The sequence below is a fragment of the Rana temporaria genome, chromosome 9, assembly GCF_905171775.1.
Source record: "Rana temporaria chromosome 9, aRanTem1.1, whole genome shotgun sequence".
NCBI classification, from domain to species: Eukaryota; Metazoa; Chordata; class Amphibia; order Anura; family Ranidae; genus Rana; species Rana temporaria.
The window spans coordinates 65,122,839-65,141,958 of record NC_053497.1 but is presented as its reverse complement, the minus strand read 5'-3'; the positions used below and the strand labels follow the sequence as shown (position 1 = coordinate 65,141,958).

The following is a 19,120-nucleotide window of genomic DNA, read 5'->3' as shown; positions in this document are numbered from 1 at the left end:
CCCAGCAAGTTAGGTGAAGGTACAATACTGCAATTCTTTCGGGTCCATGCCCACTAGAGTTTGTGCATTTATAGACATTTGCTTGTAGAATTGTTTTTCCCAAAAAATTCCCCTCGTTTTTTCACTATAATGTACACTTGAAACTGGTGAATGCTCCTAAATGCCGCATTAATGCATCTGTCCTTGTACAGATCTAAACTCTGGCATGTGTGTAAAGATCCGTACAACTGCTGCATCTTAACTTGTCGTAGATTTTTAACAAGCTGGCTGCATGGGACACCGGTCATTCCTCGGGTACATGAACACCACCCTTTTTGCTGAGCTACTGGTCAGTGTGCAAAGATTGAAAGCACATTTGTGTTTTTGGGGCGATGCACCTATCTCTGCGTTCTGATATGCTGGTGAGTCTGTGAAGCTTTTGCATTGCCATTGACTAACACAGGTTGTCTGTGTGCAGCCCCAGGCTGTTTTGGAAACCGCTCCTCACGCTGTATGGGCTGCTTATGTATATAATTCAATATCTATAGTCTGTGGACAAGTGCACTTTAAGTAGTGATCAGTTGTAAAAAATGGCTTCCTATGGTGTTGGCTATACAGGTCGCATCAGACAATACTCAAGTTGTGTGTGTGTGGTTATAACTTGATGTAGATGTTGTTTTTTTTTTTCTGTCTGTTTAGTGATCAATTGATACTCTTTAAGGATTAGCAATTTAGTAGCACAATTGAACTGCTATAATTGGCCACTGTAGCTGGAGCCCATTGGTGTCCAAACTGCAACCCATGGGCCAGATATGGCCTCCTTTATCAAAAGATGTATGGGATAAAGTTGTGGACAGGCACAAGTCAAGAGATGGATACAAAATAATGTCAAAGGCTTTATGGTATTTGGTACAACACAGACCCACCCTGGATCAGGACATTGCTTCAAATTGTATGAAAGAGCCAGGAGGAAACTGGTCAGAGGCTACCAAGAGGCCTACAGCAACTCTGACGCAGTTGCAGGAATTTGACAAGGAGTGTTCATTGTGTTCATGTGACAACAATATCACAAATTCTCAACAAATGTGGCTTGTATGGGAGTGTTACAAGAAAAAAAGCCACTCCAAGAATGGCCACATGCAGTCACAATTGAGCTTTGCCAAAATGCACCTTAAAGATTCTGAGGCCACATCAGATGAGACAAATTTTATTATGTCTGGAAATCCAATACAAATCGCCATTCAAATAACACCATTCCTATTGCATGGAGGTGGTAATATCCTGGTATGGGGATGTTTCTCTGCAGCAGGGATTGGAGCACATGTCGGGATAGAAGAAACAATGGATGGGGCAAAATACAATCAAATTTTTGAGGAAAATCTGCTGCCCTCTGCCAGAAAGTTGTCAATGGGGAAAAAGGTTTACCCTCCAACATGACAATGACCCAAATAACACCGCAAAAATGACCACATATTGGTTGAAGGAGCAAAAGGTGAATGTCCTTGCATGACTTGAGCCTCGTACACAAGATTTGATTATTGTACGACCGAGTGTCTAATTTTTGTCAAAAGGGTATGTGCAGATTTTTTTCTAGCATACTAATTATTTGCAAATTGTTCCACGAATGTAGTGACGTACTGTGAGAGAGCATAAAGAGGAAGTTAATTTCTCAAGCGCCACCCTTTGGGCCCCTTCTGCTAATTTCATATAAGTAGAAGTTTGAGCGTTGATTCACACTTTTTTTGTTACAATCTTTTTATTTGGATGGCAGATAGCATCTCTAAAATTTCATTTTTATTTTATTTTTTTCTGCACAATTAAAAAAAATTGTGTAGAATAATACTTGGCTATGTGTTTTTCTTTAAATGACAGTTTGGCAATAGGCAGTTGCATAAACCACTTGAGGACCGACTAACGCCGGCAGAATAGCATGGCTGGGCACAGGCACGTTGCCTTTAAGTGCCCAGCCGTGGGGCGCGCATGCGCGACCCAGTCCGACGCTCCGGGACCTGCGGACCCGATCACCGCCGGTGTCCCGCGATCGGGGTCACAGGAGCTGAAGAACGGGGAGAGGTGAGTGTAAACAAACCCCGTTCTTCTCTACGGCTTATCACTGATCTTCTGTTCCCTGTTATGTGTCTTGATGTGAAGGAACGACTGGGCTTTTTATATATAGTAAACTAGTAACCAAGTTATACTGTGTTTTGGTTTTGTTGTTTGTTTTTCACTTTGAAAGTTAAAAAAAAATTATATATAGTTTTAACCCCTTCTTTACTGGGCACTTAAACCCCCTTCCTGCCCAGACCAATTTTCATCTTTCGGCGCTGACGCAATTTGATTGACACTGTTAGGCGGCACAGACGGCTGTTCTCCTTGAATGAGATCGATGTCCCTCTGACAACCGCCGGTGAACGCTGTCGGCTGGAGGAGAAAAAAGGCGATTACTGTCTGTTTACATCACATGTCATTGGCTGACAGCTGATCACGTGGTAAAGGGTCGGGATTGACCCCTTACTCTGATCTGTGATCAGCCGACTCTCATTGACTCGCTAATCGGAGTGCGCCCTGCAGGGGGTGCGCAGGACACTCAAGAATGGGAGGACATCCATGGACGCCCTCCCGGCAAATTAGGGCGCTGTAACTGTCTTTCGGCTATAGCATGGATCTGAAGTAGTTAATACATAAAAATTGGCAGAATCATTAAATGTATACTGATGATTCACTAGTGTGCTGTAGACCATGTATAGATGTGGTTCTGAGTTGGAGTGACAATTAGGGATGCACCGAAATTTTGTCCGAATATGGCCTTTTCTGCATTTTGCTGTAACATAATTATTGCAGAAAATGGGGTGCCGCCCATTACGGGGGTGTCCTTCTGGCATGGTGCGCCACAGTCCTCTTCTCTCTTCGCCGTGTGGGAGGGGAGGAGGAGATCTCTGTGTGTCATGGAGTTTAACTACACAGGTCTCAGTAACAATGACCCGCCTCCTGTGACAGATCACTGATCCAATGGTGGGACATTAAATTGGTGTGACGTGATCACAGGAGGTGGGACATTGTTACTGCAGCCTGTGTAGTTAAGCTCTGTGACACACAGTGATTGCCGCGAGGAGGGAGGGCACTGGCAGGCTGCATCTGTCATGCACTGGTGAGGCTGCATTAATCTCTTCTACCATGTCCCCAGTCTCTGACCACCTCCTGTACCATGTCCCCAGTCTCTGACCACCTCCTGTACCATGTCTGCTAGAGGTGCACCGCATGGAAATTTTGCTAATACGATTAGCAATGTGTTAAATAAAACAGTCATTTTATTTCAGTATTGGACATTTTTTATATAGTTTTCGGCCTAGTGTAATTTTCATTTTCGGTATCTGTTTCGACAATCTCTGGCAATTCTCAAAAGGTGTCTAAACAATTTTTGCATTTTGAAAAAAGTATACATTTTTTTTTCTTTTGGTCTGCAGTTTCATTCATAAGGTGTTAAAGGCCTTGTGTATATTTATTATCAGTGTTTTTTTTTTTTTTTTTTTTTACTATATTGAACTTGGGGTGCCATAGAAATTTTTAAAACAAAGTTTAAAAGCCAGTTGCGAGTACAGGTTCCAATAGAGAAATACAATGTGTACATAAAATTTAAAAGATTTATAAACCTGTTTTTATATAGAATTGTTCATTTTTGTTAGAGAAAGAACTGCAGCAAAATGTATGTGTTCATTATGATTGTTTTTTTCGTAATAGTTATCGGTTTCTGTGATGTTGGTGCTTGTCCTTTTTGAAGCCAGGCGCACCGTGCATTCATTTGTAATGAGCTGTGCTTGTTTTGTTTGAGTCCGCAATTTCAGGTTATCTCCTCTAGATGGTGCTGAAGCAATTATGTGCTATTCCAATTAGTTGCTGGTTTTAGGTTTTTGTTTCAGGTCTTCTGTTTGTGTGTCTGCATTATAACATTTACTGGTGTTAACCATTATGAATTAGATTTTATGAAATGGTCGTTTGTATGTGTATATACACACTGTGTGCATTAGTGGTGCACTGAAATTAAACTTTCGGTACAGACTTCAGGATGCACTTTGCTGAAACTGAAATTGATTGTAAAAGAGTTTGTGTTGGAGTATATACCCTCACTGGCCACTTTATTATGTACACCTGTTCAATTGCTTGGAAACACAAATTGCTAATCGGCCAATCACATGGCAACAAATTTAATGCATTCGGGCATCTAGATGGGGTGAAGACGACTTTCTGAATTTCAAACCAAGTTTTACAATGGAGACGAAAGAGTTGCGCTAAGTGACTTCAAGCGTGGCGTGGTTGTTGGTGCCAGACGGGCTGGTCTGAGTATTTAAAAAAAAAAACTGCTGATCTACTGGGATTTTCACGCATCAACCATCTCTAGGGTTTACAGAGGATGGTCCAGAAAAGAGAAAATATCCAGCGAGCAGTAGAGCAATTGCGTGGATGAAAATGCCTTGTTGATGTCAGAGGGGAATGGGAAGAGCTAATAGAAAGAAAGGTAACCACTCCATAACCACTCGTTGCAACCATGGTATGCAGAATACCATCTCTGAATGCACAACCAAGCGAAATTCCCCCCCTCCCGCCGCCATCTGGTGCTTCTCCAGGCTCTCCCGTGCCATCGGGGGCCCGGAGAGCGAATCGGCCGGCACTGGCTGGGGAAGCATAGAGATGACTGGTGACCAGATGGTCACCAGTCATCTCTATGACAGTCGGAAGCCCGGGCACAACGTTATGACGTCACGCCCGGTACCCGGAAGTAAACAAAGCCGCAATCGCGGTTGTCGGTGTGAGATCAGTGAATGTTTTTTCACCGATTTAATGCTTGTAAGCCTGGAGGAGAGATGTGGGGTCTTATTGGCCCAGCAATAACACAAAAAAACCTTCTGCGCTCCTGGTGTTTCGCCAAAACCGGGTACAGCAGTATAGTCTAACGGCAAAGTCTGAAGTCTTGCAGCCCTCAACAGAACAAAGGGTGTTCATATGGCTAAAACAAAAAGAAAGGAGGGCGCACCGACCTTGTGCATTAACACTTAAAATTTTATTAAAAACAGAATAAAAAGCAATGGTCCTACTCACAAGGAAATTTAAGTAAGTGCTTTTCAGACAGCTGGACTGGACCTCACGGCACCTGCCAGTAGAACCTCAGACATCTGGATGGCTGACGCGTTTCTGGGGTGTACCCCTTCTTCAAAGCCTAAGGGGTCAGTGGTAACTCTCTCCTGTGTGTCCTCCTTAATATAGGTATGTGTGTGCACAGATGCAAAGACGGCCCCCAACACTGGTGACCACTGATTGGTAGGCCCCACCCCCCTCACAAAGCCCCACCTATCCCTAATGTCACCCCAGGTCCAGTCCAGCTGTCTGAAAAGCGCTTACTTAAATTTCCTTGAGTAGGCGGACTCCAGCGGAGTCGGTCCCATGTGAAAGGGGCTAAAAGGCGATTGTACAGTCAGATTGTAAAGTGTGATAAGCCTTGTATAGCAATATTTACCAATCCCTATACTACCAGAGAGGCTTTTGCAGTAGTTGTTGGTAAATGATCTAATCTAACTAGTGTGTGGCTTACGTTAAAAGGTTTGTAAAAGATTTTTTTTTTTTTATCTTGATAGCTTCCTTTACCTTAATGCAGTGCTGTTTTCATGTCCTCATTGTTTTTGCTCTCAAGTTGCTGTAATTCTTCTCTGATCTCCACACTTCCTGGTTGTCTGTTTCCTGATAACCACAGTACTGGGAGCTTTCTCTGTGTGGTCACTAACTTCAAGGAGGTGTGATTACTGTGTGTCTAAAACCCCACAGCACCAATCAGTTTTGTTTTCCAACCTGCCCTGTATGGCTCTGTACATCACAGAAGCATGAAACAACATGCAAAAACGAAACTAGAAACTGCAGGTACGTTTATATGATTGATTTTTATCCATTTTTAATCATTTTTAAAAGGAATCGGTTAACTATTATGTCTCTATACCCTGTAAACAGTCATTTCAGCAAAAACATTTTTTTCCTTTAAGTTTGTTTCTGTGCAATAATATTTGGCGGATTGTAGGTGTATAAATGATTTTACTCAATAGACTTGGAATGCAGAAAACCTGACCTTCAATTAATACATAGTAACCATTGGTTCCCATCCTAGATGCCAAGCTCTCCGCTATGAGTAAACACTTAAGTTAGTGTGAAACGCGTCAGCTGTCCTAGGTTCCGTTGCTGTGACTTGCAGTGCCTGTTTCCATTTTTTTACATTAAAGTTACGTTAGATTGGAGTGCGCCTGATCATCTTTTGTTCTTAATTGCCATGTGCATTGCTAGCACCCTCAGTTCCTGAGAAGATTGCACCCAACAAGACCTGCCTGGAGCGGCAATCGGTCTCTTTAAAGCTCTCACTAATGTTCCGTATTTGCAACCAACCAGATACTTGCGTTTGTAAACACATGCATATTCAATTATGAGTTATAGTGACTCTGGGGTGTGTTGTGTGGGTTTTTTTTTTTCTTTTGTTGCTCAAGATGACATTTTAGAAGATGTTTGTTCTTTTCTGCAGACATACTTGGCAGTAGGGAAAATACTGCCAAAAATGACATGCATACTGTTATGTTGTAAACGTATTACTAATTAACAAACCAGATGCCAGGCTTTGCGTTTCTGCTGCTGAAACATATTGTTGAACCTTTCAGAGTACACAACTGTGATGCACTTTAGCAATGATCTGAGTGCTTACTATACTGGGAATATGAGCAAAGCCTGTATTTGGAACGCGTAGCTTGTGGATCATGCATATAAACAAAATCTAGACAGAATCCAGGTAGTTTATCGTGTGTAAACTATTACAGCTGGTGTCTTTTTGGAACCCCTTTCTTAAAGCGGAGGTTCACCCTCAAACTGAACTTTATAGCTAACCTATCTCCAACCTTAAATCAGTGTAGCGTTGTCATTTGTTGTTATATGTGTACCCTTACCTGTATTCTTGATGACTTCCGGGTCGTCTTCCCTGCGGGGAGTGGGCGTGTCGCTCCTTTTCCCCGACGACTCTCGGCGTAATGTGATCCGTGCGCAAGGTCTCCTGGGAGTGACGGGGCGTGTATTCTAAATGACGTCACCTGTTGTCATGGTACTGACTGTAATCAGGAAGCGTTGACGGCGATGCTCACGCTGCTCACCGTCAACACGGCGCATGCGTGAGATCCTGCGGTGCATGATGGGGGCATTGCGTGAAGAAATCCAGAAGTGTTTGCTTGTGGGATTCAAAATGCCCACAAGCAAGATGGAAAAGCACTGGAGGTTTTTTTATAAGTTATTTTTTTTAACGAAAACGGAGGTGACGGGTGTAGGAGCGGCTAGCAGGGTGAGTAGTACCTAGCTAGCTCTGTTACCAGGCTTTGGACATTTAAACAAAAAAAAGCAAAACCCGCGGAACCTCCGCTTTAATGCCAGTAAAAGTGCATTGTCCCTGGAATCTTGCAGTTGTTTTTTACATTGAAGCAATTCACTAATGAATTTCAAAGTTGGTGGTTGCCAACTTAATTTATTTATACTTAATTTATTACCAAATCCTATATTTTGAGTATATAAACAAACCCTTCTAGGGTGGAATTTCTCCCTAGTTACGATGAGGATAGGGGGTTGTTTCACATCATTCTAGACTGCAGAGAAATCCTGTCCAATAGACTTGTAGGTGTAGGGAAGTATCGGCAGTGCTCAGGAAGCAGAGCCTGCTAATGTTGTTTTCAAATGTAGCTGCCATTGTGTACATATATAACAGAAGAAGAGTTAATACAATAACCAACAGATTACATAAACTTTTTCACTTTTCATTTGTATCTAAGAAAATACTGTAGTTTTAAAAGGTCACTAAAGGCAAACTTTTTTTTTTTTTTTTCTTTAAATAACAAACATGTTATACTTACCTCCACTGTGCAGCTCGTTTTGCACAGAGTGTCCCCTAACCCTGTCTTCTGGGGTCCCTCGGCGGCTGTCTCGGCTCCTCCTCGCAAAAGCTTTCCACCTTCATGCGAGCGAGCTTGCATGGTGGAAAGCTTTTGCGAGCGCGCTCCCGTGATACCACCGACTGTATCACTTGGCCCCGGCGCGCCGCGCCATCCGCTGTGATTGACAGCAGCGCCAGCCAATGGCTTCGCTGCTATCAATCCGTCCAGCCTAGCCAATCAACGGCCAGGCTGGGAACCGAAGAGGATCACGTGGACGCATCTGGGACTTTCGAGGGGTCAGGTAAGTAAAACGGGGGTTCGGGGGGGGGGGGGGTGCCGGTACCGTCGGATGTTTTTTCACCTTTGCATGGATGCATTAAGGTGAAAAAACATTTACCTTTACAACCCCTTTAAGTCTTTAAAGCAGAACTAACCCCCCCCCCCCCTTTTTGCTTTTTCAGCTAAGGAAGCTGTCATCTTTGCCTCCGTTTGATATGTAGTTACCATGGTGCTGCACATGTGATCAGTTATGACACCAGCCATTTAATGGCCTCACAGTGGTTGAGAGCACAAGCTACTGTGATCGTTCTAATTCTTGGCATGCTTTGAATTTACCTTTACTTTACTGGGTTTGTTTGCTTGAGTTTTGTGCCCCAAGGCTGGGTTTGCACTGATGGTGACTGGTATCAAATTCCATGTGATTCTGTGCCCATTTTGTAACTTTTAAATTGCACTGCATTTTTTTTTCTTCTGCACTGAAATCTGATCGCATAGGTGTTCATACCTATGCGATCTGATTCAAGCAAACGCACTGCGTTCTGTGACCTGCTTTTGTTCACATGAACACCATGCGATGCTGGAAACGCAGTGATTCCTGTGCCTTTCCCACTTTGCTTCCGTGTAAACTGAGCAAGTGGCCCTCTTGTGTCTGAGGTGTGTAAAAGGAAAGTGTGTTGCATGCGGAGACCTACCAGAAAAATGGCTGCTTTAAGTAAGATAGTTCTGATTAATATTATGACATACCTCTTGGGCTTTTCTAAAAGGAAAGCTAGCTTTTTTTTTTTTTTTTTTTTTTTTTTTTTTTTGTAGAATGATATAAATATTCAAGTGAATATTGCTGCCAATCGGATGTTTCCAAGGAAATATGTAATCCTTGGGCTTCTTCAGATTGTTTACTTGTCATAACTTATTACACCATTTTGTATTATTATTGAATTATTGTGTTGCTCATGTAAACCGTAATGATTTCTGGTTTAAAGGGCTTGAGGACTGAGCATTAACTGATTAAAATATAATTGTATGTATAAATGGCTTAAATGTATTCCTGACAAACCCCCACTGGCATGGTGTTGCATTGTACCAGTGCAAGGTGGCTATTGTGAGTCTGGTGCTCTTCTATTTGCTGATTAGCTATTGCACACCGTCCCTTTGTAATGAAGCGCCTGAATTGCTGTTTATCTGCTGCTCTCAGTCTGAAATCTTCTTGTCAGTCAGCAGCCTCTGGAGGTCAGCAAACAGAGCATAGAGCTGCAGAGTGGCCCCAGATGGACACCTGCATGCCTGGCTTCCCTGTCAGTACTTTAGGCAATTTGTGATCTGTTCAGGGGGAGGGGTGAGCATTGAATTAGATTGTTGATAACGTCCCTACAAGGACTGCTATTAAGAGCACGCTTCTCTGCTGCAGAAGACACAGATATCCTTGAATCCACAGCATGTTAGCCGTACGAGATTTTCCTTTTCCAGAATGTGGCAAAAGACTAGGGAAATGAGAGCCATCAGCACAGCCAGACGTTCTGCAGAAATGTGCAGCACTTCATCTTTGAAATTTTGCATCCCAGTGAAGGATTAAAAGGACCGATTTTTTTAATTTTTATTTTTTTTCTCTCCCCCCTTCATAATGGCACTCTTGCATTGTTTGACCAGAGCTTGCTCCCGAGGAAGACAGGCTGCTGAATTTAGCCACTGATCACTCACAAGCCCTGGCCTAAGGCTATGCTGAGATTTATATCCCATTTGTATTGTTGCAGCTCAAAGGAAGAATGTTCAGAGGATGACAAGTGTATTCTGAGTAGGTATGTTTTATTTTATGCAAATCCACTTCTCCCTCCCTCTGTACTGGATAGAAATCAAGCTTTTAGTACGTTAGGTTCCTGATTAAAGTGCTGCAGTGTCCTTAGCAGAATTCCATTAGAATCAAGAGTTTATATGCATCTGATATCATTTTTACATGCTCAATATCTAGCTGCATTGGACTGCTTTGTGCAGTGCAGTTTTTACTTTTTTTTTTTTTTTTTTTTTCTTCTTCCTCCCCTCTCCCTACAATCCACTGCAGTCAACGCATCCCTAACGAGGTGGCACTATTGTTGAGGTAGAACGATAGACTCATCATATCGCTTTAGGGGACAGGAGGATTTAAAAAGCGATGCCTGGCAACCCTATTTTACAGATTGGAAGCATCGGTTTGAGGGCATTGGCAATCATTTGCTTGTGTGCAGAGCAGCAGCAGAAGCAGCATCCACTGCGATGTCAGTAGTGTGTGGGATGGAAGTCCTAGTCGGTAGTCTGTTATGGAAACGCTGTTTACTGTTATTGTAGTACCGTGGTGACAACATGCCATTGAAATGGAAAACCAGCTCTCCTGCTATCTGGAAATTCCCCGTTCCTGTGCTTAAAACATCCAGGTCATCGCTACTATCTCCAGCATACATGTAAGTGAGAGACATGAGGCAACCTCAGGTGGGCTTTCATTCAAAGGAATACCCTCTGCTAAGATGGACCACTAGCATTTTGCTTGAGAAACTTGTAACAATTGATGATAAAACTTTGCATATCAAACCTTTTTATTTAATCAGATTTGAGCAAATTTATTATGATTTTAAAAAAATAAATAAAAAAAATCAAACCTATTATTTGCTGACTTTATCGGGTATTCTACTTTGAAAAAAGGTCCACCCTCAATATTAGTGGTCTTTGTAAGTTTCCCTAATCAAAAACCTTTGGTGTTTCAGTATGTGTAAGGTCAACTATTATCCTCCAATATATATACATATGCTGGTTTTTTGGCAAGACTTACCTCCTAGTGTTTGACCAATGATGTGCCCCATCTTGTATACCATGCCAATAAACCTTCATAAATCATGGTTTCTCATGATTTATAACATGTGACCAGGTTGGTTGCTCCTATTCCCCTTTCTTCAAAATGTGTGCAATGCAAAGCATGTTTATGTATGTATTTGATACATTTTAATATTGTATTTCTGGTTCTTGTCTGCACCCAATGTATCTACTGAACAGCTGTATGTCTTGTTCAATTTTTGAACTGTTTTTCAAAATAATTTTTCAGCCTTTTTAGTTTTATAACATTTTAAGTGTCTACGAGAGAGCGTCAAACTTTTATCTTGGTACAATACTCATTGAACTCATACATTGAAAGATGTCGTTTATTATAAAATGGGATTGGTTTTATTGGGCTTTGGGGCTCTTTCACAATCTCTGCATATCTTTCGCCCTTCAACATGGACTTGACTTAGTATTTTTTATTTTTTTTTAAAGCGGGCCCTCATATGTTATAGCTCGCCTTTTTTCACTTTAAAATACCAAGCTGCCATTTGATTAGGTGCAAGTCTAATTTAGTTCATTCCCGTGTCCATCAGTTTTTGGAAGACCTGTATCATTTGGTTTATAATATTCCATAAGACACTTCTTCTATCTTTACATCATCAAGTACAATTGTCAAGGGCTCTGAAATTGTTATGGCAACAGAAGATTCTGAATGCAGGTGCTGCCTTATCTGTGTTTAAATAGGGGTTAACATGGATGCTGCAGACAAAGGGTTCCTTGTATACTACAGCACTGAAAAGGTCTCTGTCACCTTGATACTGGCTATTGTGCATCAAATATAATGTCTATAAGCAAATCTCAAGAATTGCTTATTAAATGCATTGTTTAACCCTTTTTTTTTTCCTGGTTTAAATGATACAATTCTGGATTTAAAAATCATGCCTATAAATTGAAGTTTATCTTGCACAATGGGCACAACCTAGATAATAACTTGTGAGTGGTTTAGTTACAGCTTTGTATGTGAACTAATGGTGGATTATGTGAATGAATGTTTTTCAGACACTTCTCAAGTTTGTGATTTATCTGTGATTGATCTGTGGACAGTGACAGCAATTAGGAAATGGAACAATGCATTTTGTTACAAATACTGAAACCCTTGGAATAGGGTTGAACAATCCCCAGGAGGCACATAATCAGTCATCCTAATAATTGGTGTTGGCATATACCTTGTTTTGATCTTGTTCTCTTGTCAGTTGAAGAAGCTTTTCCCTAGGTCCTTGCCAGTAACTGCTGTCTTCTGTATTGGACTGACTGCCTCCTGAATTCTGCAACCTTTTGTCCACCCTTATGCTAAAGCTGCCAGAACACAAATAGAATTTTGTTCGAAAACTTTTTTGTTTTAGGAATGTTCACTTGATTGTCTAATGATTGAGGACAACAATCATGAGAAAAATCGAAGGATGGGAAATTTTTCTTGTTTCTCAGTCAAAATCATACCTGTTATAGTGTGTGTGTGTGTGTGTGTGTGTGTGTGTGTGCGCGCGCGCGTGTGCGTTAGGAAAAGTTGCATCTGGAATTGGCACTGAACTAAAGTACAGTAGTCATTTAGTAGTATCTACTTATTTTTTTTGGGATTTGCGATTAGTTATTAAAAATAAGTAATTGAGTGACAATGCTGTTGGAATGGTTTCCATGTGATTACTTGGCTGTTTAATTGCCCTTTAATTCTTTATATGTAATTATTCCCTGTTTCATGTACAAATGTCCTAAAAATCTATTTGTTTAAATGGGGGAAAAAATGCCAATCTGGACCAATTGTGTTATATTAAAAGCTGTGTTTTTAGGACTCTATATAAGAAGTGATGATGCTTATTAGCCTAGTATTTGTCAATGAGTGCAATAATTTTACAGCATTGGAATATTAGACTTGAGTTTTATTGTCAAGAACCATAGTTTAACACCTGTCTGTACTTTGTAATTGCAACTGGTTTAGAACAACAATCCAGTATTTGATCTCTAATTTGTTATTACATTTTTCCTTTTAGTCTGTCTCTATTCGTCATTGGTAATACTCGCATAAGGATGCAAGTGTTTTTGGTGTGCAGATTGCCCATGACCTAATTTTTTATTTTATTTTTTATCATGAGAAGCAGCCTAAGGCACATTGTTTTTCCCTTGGCCTTGTTATGACCCATTTTTGCCTTCTCTCAATTTGTTCTCTGTTCTTGCTGAGGAACACACACTTTTCTTATTATAACAAGTTATTCTATAGATGTAGAGAATATTACACTAAATATAAAAATCTTTTTTTTGGGCTTAGAAAACTCTGTAATCTGCAACTTGCACTGCTGGGTTTTTGTAACATGCAGGTTTAATTGCAAATATTATAGTGTACAGTTGTCTATGGGGGGAGGGGGGGTCACCATATTGGATGCTAGGCTAAACAAAAAAAATAAAAAATAAAAATATATATATATGTATATATACTTTTTTTTTTTTTTTTTTTTTTTTTCGCTGTTGAAATTTAGTCTATTTTTTTGTGGTCATATGGCTGGGCTGGGACTTGTCGGTTTACACGTTCTTTACAGGAAGTAGTGCTTGAGTCACTGTGTGGCCTGTTCACAAACTCCGTTGAGATGGTCAAATCAGTACATATGATGCAGCCGGGTGACTCATTTTGAACTAAATATGAAGACCGTGTTTCTTGCCTTGAGGCTTCAATACCCAAAGTATTGGATATGTACAACTAGGCTCAACAAGGAGTTCTGGATGGAGGCATACATTTTTGTTTTGAAGTGTAAAGCGGTTTTCTTCAAAAAGTGGCAAAGCTAGTTACATGCCCTCAATCTGTTCAAGTGGGACAGTGGTCTTTAAATGATAACCCCCTGCTGATCAACTGAGTAATGCTAAGCATCTGTAAGATTACCAGCACTCAAAAATGCTTTGCTTTCTCCAGCAACCTGACCGTAAAGGGGTTTTAAACCCCTGTGTGTGTGTGTGTGTGTGTGTGTGTGTGTGTGTGTGTGTGTGTGTGTGTGTGTGTGTGTGTATTATTTAAAAAATAAAAATAAAAAAATCATACTTTCTTCCACTGTGCATTTAGTTTTACAGTGTGGCCCTGATCCTCCTCTTCTGGGGTCCCCCATGGCGTTCGCCGCTCCTCCTTGCATCGGTGAACACCCTAGGAGAAGCACTCCCAAGTCCAGCATTTGCATGCATAGACACAGAATGCCAGACCTGGTCATCTTCTGGGCTCTTCTTCCTTCCGAGCCGCGGACTCCCGTGCATATGCATGGGAGACGCGATTTAACGACACAGGCTAGGGAAGAAATGGCACTTGGTTTCGTTTCTTCCCCGCGCATGCGCAGTTGGATTTTTTGGCGGACTACAAGTGAAATATCTCCTAAACGGCACACGTTTAGGAGATAGTTCCACTACCTATAGGTAAGCCTTATTCTAGGTTTACCTATAGGTAGAAGTCCAAAAAGTGGGTTTGCACTCATTTTAAGGCCACTTTCACACTGAGGCGCTTTACAGGTGTTTTTGCACAAAAAATAGCACCTGTAAACTGCCTCTTCTGCAACCCCAGTGTGAAAGCCCGACTGCTTTCATATTGGGGTGGTGCTCTTGCAGGACAGGAAAAGTCATGCAAGCAGCATCTTTGGGGCGGTACGTGAGCGGTGTATACACTGCTCCTTAACACCCCTGCCCATTGAAATGAATGGGTGCCCCTAAAAGCAGTGATAAGCGGGCACTTTCAACCCCTTTATAACCCCCTTCTGGGGGGTTAAAAGCAGGGATGTGGAGTCGGTAGATAAATGTTTCGACTCCTAAATGTTCCGACAATCTAAATTTAGTAGGAGTCGGAGTTGGGGTCGGTGCATTGTTTGCAGACTCCGATTCCGACTCCAGGTACCCAAAATTTCCTCTGACTCCACAGCCCTGGTTAAAAGCGTCCCGCTAGCGGTGCCAAAGTGCAGATAAAGCTAGCAACGCTTTACCGCTAACGCACCTGCCGATTCAGTGTGAAAGTGGCCCAAATGACCGGAGCTGTGCTTCAATGTCTACCTGGCGAACTTGGTATTGTAAGGCTAAGGAATAATTAACCTTGTAAAAGTTATTTATTGGCTTTACTCGCTGGCTAAGGCTTGTGCAGACTGAAAGTGTCTGCTGTGTTTAGTAGGAAATGTTTAAAACTTACTAGTTGCTATGTATCTATAAAATTATCTTTGGAATTGTGGATTAACTGCTCTGGCAACAAGCACATTTTAAAAGGTTTTTCTCTATTAACATATGGAATACTTCAAACTCCTCTTCAGACCAATCAGAGAATGTAAAAAAAAAAAAAATCTATTTCACTGCCTATTATATAATGGCTTTTTGGCTATCGGTGAAATTAATCAGCTGGGGTACGTATGGAAATTCTGGGCTGTTGGGTGATTAGTCAGGTTGGTATCTGTATCATTGATTATACTGTACAGTATGTGGCTACAACATGGCTATTCAAAGAACCCCAATATCTTTGTTCTAATTGTGACTTGGATTTTGAGGTTTTTAGTCAAGAGACCCAAACCCAGAGAGGAGGCACAATAATTGCAACCATTCTTATATGCGTTGGTGCCATGTTACTAGGGATCGACCGATTATCGGTGCGGCCGATATTGACTTTTTAGAAGTATCGGTCAAAAAACTTAATCGTACCGATTATTGCTTCAAGGGGTTTCACTGGGTAATATTTATTATTATTATTATTATTGTGTTTTATTTATTTTTTCAGTGCCGATACCATACCAATATTTCGACCACCTCTCCTGACGATGTTATATTTTAAAATTTTGACTTGATAAACAAGCAATGTCTTGATACAAAAAGTAACGTTTTCTCTTCCATGCTGCGCTTCAAGCCTCGCTTTCAGAACGCACTTAGAGGCGCCCCTCTTCTCGTTTATACTCTGTAGCTTCTGCTGGATTTTGCTTCTAATTCCCTTGTGGATGACTTGTGAATAAATGGTTTTTAGAACGTATAAGTTGAATAAGTTGAATAAGTTGAGTGTGTGTGTGTGTGTGTGTGTGTGTGTGTGTGTGTGTGTGTGTGTGTGTGTGTGTATATATGTATATAATATATATATTTTTTTATTATACAATTTTATCTCGCGGTCGATTCCTACATCTTACCATAAAGTCTTGTGCAGGATTATTCCCAAGGTGAAAGATGGCTTCTGTGTCATACTTGCCTCCACTGTGCAGTTCATTTTGCACAGAGTTGCCCCGATCCACGTCTTCTGGGGTCCATCGGTGGCTGTCTCTGGTCCCCGCAATTACTCACCACAGTCATGCGAGAGCTCGCATGGTGATCAGTAATTGCGGGCGCGCTCCTGTGATACAGCGAGCGGCCATAGCCGCTCATTGTATCACTCGGCCCTCAGAAACCTGCACAGATGTCTGTAATCGCTGCTGATATCGGGACTTGCAGCCGGAGTGAGATCATGCGAGTTCAGCTGATTTTGCACAGCTTTACTCCCGCAGCCCAGTGTGAACTAAGTTTGATTTCTGCATTATTAGTTATATTCCTGATATTCACATCCTTTCTACTGTCTAACAACATACCAGCTTGGACTCTGCAGGGGTCATAAGTATCACTCATTAGAGATCCAGGAAAAGTTACAGTTAAAAGCAGTTTTAATACTCTAATGAGCAGATGGGAGTGGTACAAGTATAAAGCTTTTTAGCTATTGAGAAATGTGTGAAGAATTAAGGCAAGATCAACTGTAATGGGGCAATGATGAAACTTTTTAAACCGGAATCGGACACATAATTTGTTAGTCTTTGAGAGGGCATTGAATTAAAACCGTAGTTAACATTTTCATAAAGGGAGGGAAGACAGTAAAGCTACACTTAATTCAGTGAAGTGTCTGTATTGCCTGCAGTAGCGGGTACCTCCCGACCTAAATGGAAACCTATTCCAGGGTCTGGATGGTGGTTTATAATGACCATTTTAAGATATTGGGGTGCTGTACTAACATACCATCATGGGCACCATCTGCATTCAGTTTGTACGTTTTTCGGATACTGTTTCCTTCCACAATTAAATAACTCTTGGAGGATTACTTTCACCCTCTTTGGTCTTAAAGAAGAACTCCAGCTTTTTCGCATTGTATATGTAAATGAATCACAACCCTGCTGTCAGTTTGTGTAATTTCCTTTAGCTGTATACAGCAGGTTTCTGTGTCTGTGATGTCACTCCTCCTCCTGGCTGCGTTTCAGATTTCTCAGACTAACCGTTTCCTTTTTCCAGTCCGGATACTGCAAATTCCATGATCCTTTGAGCCTATGTAGCTTCAAAGTAGGCTATGGGAGTCGCTTTAACCAGTTTTAGGGTTTGCTGTGAGTGTGTCCTAGGGTTACTGTGGGTGTTTCTGGGCCTTCATTTGGGTGGTGAAAGGTGTAAATCTGTCATACCTCCCCCGTTGTCATTCCTTGCCTTGCAGCATGCTAAAGAATAATGGTTTACTGCAAGATTACAGAAGGTGGCCTATGGGAAGACATTATGAAAATGTTTCCTTCATATGTAAATGATTCTCTTCAGAGAGGAAGGCTCTGGGGGGTGGCACTCTCTTTGTTCACACTGGTCAGTGTATTTAACTGGGCAGAATTGAAGTCTATTTGTGATCCATGCCAACTTGCCCAGCAGCAGCACAGCTAGCTTTCAGCACAGGCTGTATGAAGGGGTTTCCTTCTTGAATAATGCTGCTTTGTGAGGCGGGACTTGGGAGGTTTGGACTTTTCTTGTAGGTGTGACTTGGTGGGATTCATTGCTAATTAGGTTGTATTCAATCCCACCTACCATCAGAACGGTGAAGGAAATTACATAATTTGCGGAGTCTGAAAGACTACAAAGGGGAGTGTTAGACACTAGCTGCTGCAGGAAGGGGCCATAGAAGGAACAGAGTCTATCAGCAGGCTATACAGTGTCGCATGATACGAAACGTAATTTTTTGGGGTTGAGGGAGATTGTATACTCTTGCTCCATGCTTGTATGTTTGGGTTTTTGTTGAGATACTGGAATATATTAGAAGCGCACTGAACGCACTGTGTAGTATTGGGGGAGTCCCCTATGTAGTTGTGGTATCGCTTCACTTTCTATAACCCTAGAAAAGATTTGAAAAAATAAAATAAAAATAAGATTGGCTACATCAAAAGCTACCTACCTAATACTTTCAGAATTTCAGGAAGAGCACTGTAATGACTAAGGAGCAAACCAAGCAGGTTGTTGTAGTTATTTAAAGAAGCTAATTGAGGATGAAACTTTCAGTGTAGAAAATTTGGACTTGCCAGGTAGGATATATTTTGATACACAAGTGTACCTGAAGTTTTGACCTAAAGCCTGCTGTAGACGTAAAGTTTTACCAATCCCCCAAAAAAAAGGCCTTTGCTGCCCAATCCTGTTGCAGCTCTGGGACTTCATCTTATACCAGTGCTGGCGGACCTTGGAACCCCAGATGTTTTGGAACCACATTTCCCATGATGTTCAGGCAGTGTAGTTTAGCATCATGGGAAATGTAGTTAAACATCTGGGGTGTCAAGGTTCGCCAGCACTGGTATAAGATGAAGTCCGAGAGCTGCAACAAAGCAGGACCAGCAGCCCTACATTTTATGGGAAGATGCCAAAGGAGAGAGCCGTTTGCTGGGGGAGCAGGGAATAAGTTGAGCAAACTGAACAGTTAACCCTTGCTGTGGGGAGGGACACCCCCTCCAAGAGTCAAGATGTTAACATCCTTCAGCGTTCAGATTTGGCATAGGTTTTCATAATCTTCCTGATACTCTGCTCAGGTCTGTGCAACCCTCAGTGCCGGTTCACACAGGGGCAACACGACTCTGGGCGCAACTTTGAAAGGGACAGGCGACTTGGCCAGTGGCCAATCAAACAATAATCGGCTCTGTGGGAGGGGTTTGCCTGAGAAAACTAGTTTCTCTTCCTGTAAAGTTGCTTCAGTTAAGACAGGGGATCTGATTTGGAGGCGACTTCCATTGAAATCAATGGGTACAAGTCACCTAGAAGTCGCCTTGAAGTAGTACAAGAACCTTTTCTGAAGTCGGAGCGACTTCAGTAGTGTACATTAAGACTGCTCTCATTCACTTCCATGT

At 41.7% G+C, this 19,120-nt stretch overlaps 1 protein-coding gene across 5 annotated transcripts in view; it reads left to right on the top strand.

The window, feature by feature from the left end:
* LOC120913610 (kelch-like protein 13) overlaps positions 1-19,120 on the top strand; it is a 114,185-nt gene that overhangs the window by 33,275 nt on the left and 61,790 nt on the right. The window contains exons 1-2 of one of the 5 annotated variants that reach the window (XM_040323682.1): positions 9,974-9,988; positions 10,249-10,624. The exons of 2 other annotated variants lie outside the window; for them this stretch is intronic. In XM_040323682.1, the coding sequence (XP_040179616.1) occupies positions 10,527-10,624 (98 nt within the window). In that variant the 5' untranslated portion in view covers positions 9,974-9,988; positions 10,249-10,526. Of the gene's footprint in view, positions 1-9,256; positions 9,989-10,183; positions 10,625-19,120 lie in introns of those variants that run through there. 2 more of the 5 variants (XM_040323683.1, XM_040323681.1) reach the window with 2 other exon arrangements.